At 42.3% G+C, this 10,582-nt stretch overlaps 1 protein-coding gene and 1 long non-coding RNA gene across 2 annotated transcripts; one reads left to right on the top strand and one right to left on the bottom strand.

Annotated features, from left to right (window-relative positions):
• The first annotated feature begins 2,157 nt into the window (after nucleotides 1-2,157).
• nmur3 (neuromedin U receptor 3) lies at nucleotides 2,158-9,157 on the top strand. The gene is made up of 3 exons (XM_037101566.1): nucleotides 2,158-2,576; nucleotides 3,888-4,805; nucleotides 8,209-9,157. The coding sequence occupies exons 2-3, from the start codon at nucleotides 3,962-3,964 to the stop codon at nucleotides 8,637-8,639; spliced, it is 1,275 nt and encodes a 424-aa protein (XP_036957461.1). The 5' UTR covers nucleotides 2,158-2,576; nucleotides 3,888-3,961; the 3' UTR covers nucleotides 8,640-9,157.
• LOC119021338 lies at nucleotides 6,174-8,330 on the bottom strand. The gene is made up of 3 exons (XR_005075529.1): nucleotides 8,197-8,330; nucleotides 7,182-7,255; nucleotides 6,174-6,355 (listed from the first exon to the last, which is right to left on the bottom strand). It is a non-coding gene; the product is annotated as an uncharacterized LOC119021338 (long non-coding RNA).
• Nucleotides 9,158-10,582: the final 1,425 nt, after the last annotated feature.

Below are 10,582 nucleotides of genomic sequence, written 5' to 3'. Positions count from 1 at the left end.
TGCGCCTTTGATTCATATTCATGTATTAAAACACAAACAACCGTCACACGGCTCTGTTTGAGGCTACTTGAGCGACATCGCCCATGACAACATCATCATACAAAGCGGAAGTCTCCACTCACAGATGGGTTAATTAAGAACCGTAACAAGTATCAGCTGTAATTGTGGTTTTGTTTGGTTTAATTGCATCTACATTACAGATAAGACCACTTATCGTCTTCCTATGACTTTGTAAACAAGACACAAAAATGCGGTGTGTTTCTGAAACCTCCATCAATTTGAAGCTTGACTGAACAGAAGCTGCTGTGCTAGGAATTCATTTGTTTAATTTACAAATGCACACAATTCTTATCGTTCTTCTTTTCCTGTTTTTTTCCAGTTTCTAAACATCTGCATGTGACTGCAGTTCCAATAAACTCACCATCATGTTCCCCACTGATTTCTTCTATTTTCTGTTTTTCCAGTGCTCCTCCATCTGTCTGTCTTTCTGTCTGTATAGACCAGACAACCATCTCTTGAGCAAAATTAATAATACATAACTCTCTCCCACCTCCTTCCTGACCTGCAGGACCTCGGTTCGGGTATTCTAGGCACATTGGCCTTATTTCCACTAGGGGGCCCCGACAGAGGAAAAAAGAACTGCCTACCTGAAATTTTTATTTTGAAATGTTTTCAAAATTTGAAAACCTAAAAAAATCTCCGGTATAAAACTTTACTTCAAACGTCTTGTAAGGTTTTTGTAATAAAGTAGATTTTGAACTCTCGTTCCCAACCTCAGTGTCTGACGAGCTGGAAATAAGACTCAGATATCAACTTTCTTACAAATTGGAACTTATTTTAGGGCTGTCCATACTCAATAGTCAATTTGTCAATGTCAATTTCAACTGGTTAATTCTGGAAAAAAAAAAAAAGAAAAAAGCATATTCATCGTGCCCTATGACCGGCAGCTTTGTAAACCTGATGGAAGCAGATGACTAAACGCTGACATGCACCTGCCTAGAAATGTAACTGCAGGTTGCAGCAATGGGGCATGTATTTGGGGATTGTATCCTCAGGATGTTCCCAGTCTTTCCTGACCGGCTTGCTGCTGCTCTTCTCTTGGATCATGCTCGTCCTCGGGAGCCTCTCTTCGCTGCCAGAGAGTCTCTGGGCAAGAGAAGAGTGGACAGGCTGCCTCTCAGCGAGGAGCCCGGTGGCAAACGCTAGCAGAAACCAAGTTGTTCAAGCTGAGTTTGTATGGAGCTGCTGCCCGCCCTGCACACACTCCGCCTGTCCGCTCTCTCTCGTCCAGAGAAACAGTTGTGAGCCGAATGAGTTGGTGTGTTTAAAGGGGAAAGTCGGCTGGCAATCGGGTCACCACTGTCGGCAACGTGGACACACAACCATTCACTACGCTGTATAGGCAACTTGTGTAAATCATGGTGTTGGCTTCATGTAAAGCCTCCGTGCAACCATAAATAAGCCTTTATTATAACACCAGAATCCAAACTTGTCAGATTCTACTGTGGTACATTCAGCTTAATGTTTTAAAGGGTAATCACAAAATTAAGTTATTTGTTAGAAATTATAAAACATTACGAGGAAAGATAAAACACTGGATTGGGGCTTCAAAAACCACCCAGGTACAAATGTTGACAGGAGCATTATTTTTGTGCAGTTTATGCAGGAGGGACTTTTTGTACCATCGGAGTACTTAAAAACATCACCTCCTTAAAACAAACAAACACAGGATGTCCATTTATTCACTGATTCACTCTACCAGAATGCATTTGCACTGAGTTGTTTTTAAATGCTTACGGCAAATACTGGTATGTGCGATTATTTTGATTAATTCAGCACAAAGCTTGTTTTTAATGAGTTTTTTTTAATCACTTGACAGCCCTCAGTTATTCATCCAGTTAACATTTCAACATACACAATGATTGCCACACTCTTCTTCTTTTTTTTTTTTTACGAGTAGTCTTTGCATATGAATACTGAAACATTAAGAGATTAGTTTAAATATATGCCAAATTAAATTCATGAGTATAATAATAATCATGTGGCAGTCTGCCCAGTCTGCCCAGAGTCATCTGCACATTTAATCCAGCCCTTAATTCTCGCCCATTTTTGTAGTGTCTCTAATGTTTCTGTGGCACACAGCAGCAGTTTATTTACAACACATCAGATACATGATGTGCAGTTTTGGATCTGAATGTTGTTTTTCCAAACCAGGCTGGCTGAATGAAGTGTGCACGATCTCCGTCTCCCCCTCTCTGCCTCCCTCTCCCTCCTCTTCTTTACATCTCACCGGTTTAATCTCATTGTGAAGGGAGACGTGGCTGCAGCGCGGCTCACATCCTCCCCCATGGACCCTCCATCCCTCCATCCCTCCATCCCTCTATCTGTCTGTCTGTCAGTCCATCTGTCTCCTCTCCTCCTCCTCTCTCACTCTCTGTGGCGCGTCCAACAACTTTTTTGCATCCTCTGTTTCCTTTTTCTGTTCTCCTCGGCTGTGCCGCCAGCTTGCTCACCTCCAATCATGACCACACAGAGAGCACGTTATAAGAAGCGGATTGCAGACTAGCAGCATCAAGGTGAGGATTTCTCTCCATTTATCTGATATTTTATATAAAACTTACAGGCTGGATAACAGGGTGTTATCAAGTTTAAAATAATATATTTCATTTGCTTTCTAGACTGAAATGAACCTAAAACACCTTAAAAATGTAAATAAAAGCTCATTCTGACATTTTCCAGTCATCATTTTAAAAGATCCATCAAGAAAAATGTCATTAGGTCTCTCTGTCACATCACTGTCACATTAATTGTCTCATCTGAAGTATCATGTTGAACTATCTTTAAGGTTAACTCTTAAAATGCAGCTCATACCGTATTAGTAACATAACCTTGGATTTGCAGGGTGATGCATGAAATGTAGCAACATAATTAACCTTCCAGAAAAAAGCCATTAGCATTTATTATAGCTGTGTGTATAATGTCAATTATCCTCAACATTCAGCAGCTGATGAGAATAATTTGAACCATATTAGTGCAGCAGCAAAACCAATATTTCTCAACAACCCACAGGAGGAAAGTGCTATTCTGAATCTAATTTGTATTTTTTCTGAGTGTGTGTGTGTGTGTGTATGTGTGTGTGTGTGTTTGCCCCCCAATAAATTGTTTCTTCATTATCCGTGAAAAATAGCAAATGGATTTTGTCATCAGGGGTCTGTCTGCAAAAATTATGCAATTTAGATAATAGGTTGAGAGTCTCCTTATGTGCTGTGAGGTCTGCAGAAATAATTTCTGTCTTTAAATAGAATAGCCAAGTTTAATAATACAAATTAAATTGTTTTTTCAACAATAGCATAATGAAATCGCTCTGTGTATTGTACTAATACGACCCTACCTGCTTAATAAACACATTCAAAGTGTGTTTTTATTGCTGAGTAATTAGTTTTTTATGCAGCAGGTCATCCTGTAATTATCAGCTTCATGAGTTTAATTAAAAAGGCAATGATCCTAAATCACCTGCTGGTGCTTAACCCCCATTAAAAAGTCAGGCAGTTGTTGTTGTTTTAGACCTTTAGGATGGTAATAAGTAGATCTGAAGAAATTAGTTGATTAATCACTTACTAATGAGAGACTAATTGGATTTCTTCTCAGTTGTTTTAGGGATTTCTCAAGCAAAAAAAAAAGCCAAACATTGTGTTTTTTAACCCCTCAAACATGCTGATTTTCAGTGAGTTTTCAGTTCAGTTTCTAACCCTAACCCTCATGAAATTCATATATTTTCGTTTGATTGACTAATTATGAGCAGAAAAATCATTTTTAAAACTTAAAGCAGAAATAAACTGGAGATTGACGAAACTCTCCTCACTTTTTGTTTCTTTTTTCCCTTTCAGTAAGAGTCTCCCAGTGTTGATCAGCACAGGATGTGTTGAAATCTCCCGTTGTTGCTCCGGTTCTCCTCTCTGAAATGGAGCCCCCTTTGCAGTGCTCCCTTTCAAACGTATCTAAACTGTTCCACAACGCCAGCATGCCACTAAACACCACTGGGAATTACACTGCCGACCCGTTCACTGAATTCAACCTCTCTGAAATCCTGGGTCCAAAACGCTCTCCCTTCTTCCTGCCTGTGACCGGCGTTTACCTTCTCATCTTTCTCACCGGCCTGTCCGGGAATCTGCTCACATGCGTGGTGATAGCGCGGCACAAGAAAATGCGAAACCCCACCAACCTGTACCTGGTGAGCCTGGCTGTGTCGGACCTCCTGGTCCTTTTGTTCGGCATGCCGCTGGAGATTTACGACCTGTGGCAGAACTATCCCTTCCCCTTTGGCGAGGGCGGCTGCTACTTCAAGACCTTCCTCTTTGAGACGGTCTGCTTCGCCTCGATCCTCAACGTCACAGCTCTGAGCGTGGAGAGGTACATCGCTGTGCTGCACCCGCTCAAAACAAGGTACCTGTCGACCAACCAGCACGCCAAGCGGGTGATCACCATCCTGTGGGCTGTGTCGATGACCTGTGCCATCCCCAACACCTCGCTGCACGGCATCTTCTACCTTCCGGAGAGGATGGAGGAGTCGGCCATATGCACCGTGCTGAAGCCCCTGTGGATCTATAACATGGTCATGCAGATCACCACCGTGTGTTTCTTTTTTGTGCCCATGATGGTGATCAGCGTGCTCTACCTGGTGATGGGTGTCCACCTGGGCAGGGAGAGGCGGCAGCCCAGCGGGACCCTGGGAAAGAACTGTGGCAGCAGCACCCGAAGGAAGATCAGCGTGAACGGGCGCAGGAGACAGGTCAACAAGATGCTTTGTGAGTTCTGTTTTCTGGTCCCTTGCCACGAAACATGCATTACCATGAAAGAGTGCTGTGGTTTGAAAGCAGATCCCCTCTAATCTGAGTGATCAATGCCAAGACATGTTCTCGAGGACAAAACATGAGTAAAAGAAGAAAAGAAATGTCAAGTCCTTGTAACCATCTTATTTGTATTCCAGGGAGTCTTTTTGTTTTTTTCTAAGATTTGAAGCTTGATGAGGTTTCACTGACAGTGTAAGCACACGGTTCTTTTCTTTCTTATCCAACATGTTCTCACTCCCAAATCTTCTACTACAGCAGCTTTGATCAATGGCCCTGAGCATCAAACTATGACCCTATATGTTACATATATATATAATATATGACCCTTCAGTACTTGCCCCTCCAGCCTGTTTTGCACAGCAGGAATGAGTCTATAAATAAGTCAGCATTTTTCATAAAGTCAGTGAGATAAAGGCAGGGAAGGCAAATCTGGAGAAAGATAAGTCATTCCAATGCTTTGGGACAGAACATCAGGCTGAATACCAACCCCATGTGTTTGTGTTTGACGACCTGGGAATGAGACTCAACAATCAGCCATCTTTCTCCAGAATCACCTTCCCTACCTTGAAGAGATGCTCATGTTTTGCTCAACATAAACATGAAAAACATAACCAAACACTTGCTGACAAGTGGCTGAATGAAACAACTACCAGAGATTGTCAGAGAACGAACACGGAGTCTCACCTGCTCACTACTTCGTCTTCGCAGGTGGACTTTGACTGAAAGCTATTCTAACTCCAGCTTTCCAACAAATGTATCGTGAAAGCGAGTCATGGTGGTGATATTGAAGTCATACAACCATGATGTAGTTTGGAGCCTTACACAAAAGAGGTTTTCATCTGTGAAGACTGTCTTGCTGAGCAAAATGTGTTAGGATCACAGACTTGTGTTTGCCACAGAGATTATTTTCAGATGAAGCCCCGCAGGCTTCTTATCGAGGCAACCAGGGTGACGCTAACTTTTGAGTTACTCTACACATCGAGGTCATCCCTGCAGCACTCTCTGACAATCATGTCATGTGTGGTTAGAGTGTCAGAAAAAAAAGCTTGCTGACAAACATTTCACATCGTTTGATTTCTGGACTGTTTGAGGTTTGAGGGCTCCGAAACTACTTGGTATGTTTTCGGAAAAGATTGTGGATCATGGTCAAAAGAAGAAAACAAGTTCACTATAGGTAGCTTAGGTTGTGTTGATGAGTGTGTAAAGGAAAAATAAGTCAAGTTTGTCTTTGGCTGCAGTGACAAACACAGTTGGCTTTACCTTGTGACATGCAAAACATTAAAAAGGACGACAAACTCGAGTAGCAACAGGTTTGTAAAAGAAAAGTGAATGTTTATTTAGAAATAACAGCAAAATGAACTCAATGGGAAAACAAAACATCAGCTGAGGACAAAGACAAACACGCTCTCAAACAGTCCGGACTGCTCGGTCAGTGGAGGCGAGCGCTCCTTCTCCTCCACCTGCTGTTCAGTATGAGGCTCGGCTAATTGCCTGCTGAGCAGCACCTGAAAGAATGGGAGGAGAAAACAATGAAGGGCGCAGTGCAAGATAACTCAAACTCAGATCTCCTGGGTGTGATACAAACTTCTCTTGAATTCGAGGCAGTGGGGCTTCTTTTATTTCTCAGTTCTATGTGAGGGGTTTCATCTGATCGTTCATTCTCTCACCACGTGCAACAAAAGAAAAGTAATAACCCCGAATACCTGAATTCTACTGAATCAGTTTCTCAGCGAGTCCCTAAATAAACTCACTGTTATTTGCCAAAGTTGGAGCATCACTGGTGTTTTGCTTGAAGAGAGGTGTCGGGTTTTTCTACCGCCGTTCATAATTTAGCAATTTAAAAATAAAACTCCATTGAAAGCTGTTTCTTTATGTAGCCAGGGAGACACAAATGCAATTTTAAAAAAGAAATGTCACTAACATTTTTTCAAACCCATAGAACTGCTTTTCAAGTGGACATCCAAAGACTTCCTGAAAATTGACGCTGGGCCGAATTTTGTAGAAATTTAAAACGAAGAAAGAGAGAAATGGTGCACATGTCATCTGGAATATTTCCATTTGTTTTAATCATGCAGCTATTGCATCAGTTGGAATATTTCACACTGCGTAACCATCGAATCCTGCAGCTTCAAAAGCTGGAACAAGATGACACAGAATATACATTTGATTCCACCAGACAGCATTGAATAGAAGACTGTTGAGATTTATTTACAAGGCGGAAAGATAAACAGCTGTTTGTTCGGGGGAATAAATAGCCAGATCTCACAGACGCTGTCGTTGGTGAAACAGAGAAAACTGTCAAATGTTTGCAGCTCTCACATTTATTTATACCTTGTCAGTTTGGAGTGCCACCAAACCTCCAACAAAGTCGGTCCACCAACGTAAACAGCCTCCCGCTGCGCCTCCTTCAGAGAGAGTGAGAGCATCACGCGCTGATTAATGGGAGAGGAACGTACAATCACTTCATCATGGGGTGAAGTAGAGCAGCTTCTACCGCTCAGAGTGACACGCTTACAAAACGACGATGACTCAGACTTCATGTCCCAGGTTTCTTATTCTTTGGGTCTGGTTTTTGTCTGTAGGCCAAATCAAAAGACACTTTTATTCCGGCTTTTATCCTGTCAAAGTGAATATACATGACTTTTCTGTCTTTAGAGGTATGTTACTGTGGCCTTGTCATTTTTGTATTGTTGCCCTTGAAATGACAGCGACTGCTAGAGGCAAAGAGTGGCAAATAAAACCTTTTCTTGAGTGCCTCTCTCTGATCCGTTAGTTTAGAAATGAAGTCCACTAACATAAACTGCTGACCAGTTTCCCACGTAACACAGGAGTGAGTAACGTTGTGATGACCAACATCTCAAGGAGATGTACTCAAATTGTTTAATTCAAGTCCGGCATTTAAAGACATGCACAGAACGTCACATTTTACAGGATGGAGCCAAGAAATATTTGGCATTTTGCTGGAAAGCTGACTAAAATGATTCACGAATATTGAAAGAATAATTGCTGATAAGTTTTCTGGTGATAAACTAATAACGCTGAAGTTGGAGTTTGTCAAGTAAATCTGCAGGTTGCAGAAAACTCCCAAGTACACTGAAGTGATTAATGTTGTGGTTTATTACTTATTGTCTTTTCATTTTCAAGTTTTTCTCTAAAACAGCTTAGACTAAAATATTTGAAACAGCTGTTTGAATCTGTGGTCTGGATCCCAATGTTTCCTTTTGGCTTCCCTCTCTTTCCATCCAAAAAAAGGCCAGCATGAAAATAATACAAAAAAAGCATCAAAGAAAAGTCTGTAACCTTTACCAACATAAAAACTTTACTAAACAGCTGATTTGTCTCTGACCTTATCCTCCAGCGATCGTGGTTGCAGTGTTCGGAGTCTGCTGGGCGCCCTTTCACATCGAGCGGCTCCTGTGGAGTTCCATCAGCCAGTGGACCGATCTGATGCACAACATTTATCAGTACGTCCACATCCTGTCGGGCGTCCTCTTCTACCTCAGCTCAGCAGTCAACCCTATCATCTACAGCCTGCTCTCCACGCGGTTCAGGGAGTGTTTCCGAGAACTCATGTGCTCCCAGGCGGAGGATAACAGCTCCGTCAGAGACTCGCCGCCCTTCCCCAAGATTTTACTGGACCCGACTGGATCCAGCTCCAGAGCTCAGGCTGAGTGTAAGGACTCCAACGCTTTCATCCCCTTGCTGTCTCCTAACATGACACTGAGCACGGACACCGCGATCCTCACGTGTGTTTGTGACGACGCAACCTGCAAGACCTCTGTGTTCTAACTGAGATTTGTTTTTAATGAGCTATCACAAACGACTTTAAAGGAATAGTTTGACATTTTGGGAATAATGCTTAATTCGCTTTCTTGCGATACAGATCTTATATCAGTCACACTGACAGACTGGACCGGAGCCACCTGCAGACACCTGGAAATCTCACAGGGTAACATATCAGTTTACACATCATAACGTTCTGCTTACAAATAACACAACTGTACACTTTCTGCAGTGCATACGCCAAAGTTCAGTTCTGTGTGCAGGTGATCCCTTCACATCAAAGTCCCCATGAAGAGCCTGGACCTCATCAACAGCACCAGGCTTTTACAATTACATCATCACGTAATAAACTGGCGTCCAAAAAAGCTTTTTCCCATAGGCTTACATTGTGAAAGAAGCGGATTGTGTCACAGCCCCCTTCAACATTACTCCTTTGACTATCAAGAGTTAAAGGGATATTCACACCGTGACACAGAGTAAGACCCCCCTTCTCGAGAGATCAAGTTTGCAGACCGCTAGCTTACGTAGTTTTAGCAACCTCAGAAAAGACAGCATGATAACAACACACTGCAGTCTATGCCTCCAACAAGAAACTGCCATCAAAAAGCCACAAATAATGCTCAGAACAGCACCAAACTTCAGCAACAGTACGAAGAGGGTCCCAGCACATAGATCAAGGCATCAGACAGCAGCTAGCTTTGCTGGATTTCTACTGAAAAGAGAACACAACTCACCACTCTCCTGCAGCAGCTTGCTGTTGTGGGGAAGCCCTGACGAGTCGATTACCGAGTACGGTTAGAAATGCTCAATTCCGTTCTTTTCCCCATCAGCGCTCGATAATAATTGTTATAAACTAGTACGTAAGACACATATGAACTTTGATGGGGTAATACATTTTCATCCTTGAGCTGCGGAGCTCTACTGCACTCGGTAATCGACTCGTCAGGTCTTCCGCACAATGAGCTAGCTGGTGCTGTTCTGATCATTATTTGTGGCTTTTTGATGGCGGTTTCTTGGTGGAGGCATAGACTGCAGTGTGCTGGTATCGTGCAGTCTTTTCTGAGGTTGCTAAAACTACGTAAGCTAGCAATCAGAACACTTGATCTCTCGGGGGGGGGCGAGGGGGGTCTTACTCGGTGTCACGGTGTGTTAGACCATGGATTAAATTCACACCGGAATATCCCTTTAAGCCATTCGGTCCAATAAGACTCGGAGGCTCGAGAAGAGACAAGCCCACTCAGTCGGAATCCAGTGTTGGGAGTTTTTTGGCGTACGTACTACACACAATCTGAAAGTCTTCAGTTGTGTCACTTATAGGCAGATTGGTCCAAAATGTCGAATTATTCCTTGGAGCTGTAATACATGTCATTAAAGAGCTTTTTAAGTATTGTTTGATTTGGTTTGTTTGTATTTAAACTGGCTAATCTTGTTCAACAGTGCCTGCATATCCCACCTGCTGTCTTATTCTGTAACTGCTGTATGCCTTAGAGGGGGGAACCCAGAGCGGAAAGTGGGACAATCATATCCGATCAGAATGATAACACGTTGACTTGATTGTTTTTTTTATTTCTTATCCGCAAAAATGTATGTGGTGCTGGGGCGACAAAAACAGGTCACGTATTTCCCTATGTTTCCTGTGGCGTAAACAAAAGATTGCAATGCTTCACTGTGAGCTTTACCTGATCTCGTTGTGTCCTTTTCTTGCGCTCATCCAGCAATCATGTCCGTGATTTGATTGATTGGTAAGCTCGTGTTCACTGTGACTGCAAAGCTGAAAAAAAAAATGATTACGGCTATTGTTCAGTATTTAATTTCAAAGCTACACAAATAAATGTTGAAGCTGAAACTATTATTATTCTTTATGGTTTGTGAATACCTGGTTGTGTTTATGTGATGTAAAAGCTGAATAGTATTAATCATCATCGTGATTGCATTGTGTGATTGTTGCA

Source organism: Acanthopagrus latus, chromosome 6 (assembly GCF_904848185.1).
Source record: "Acanthopagrus latus isolate v.2019 chromosome 6, fAcaLat1.1, whole genome shotgun sequence".
Classification (NCBI taxonomy): Eukaryota; Metazoa; Chordata; class Actinopteri; order Spariformes; family Sparidae; genus Acanthopagrus; species Acanthopagrus latus.
This window is presented reverse-complemented; position numbering and strand designations above follow the sequence as displayed.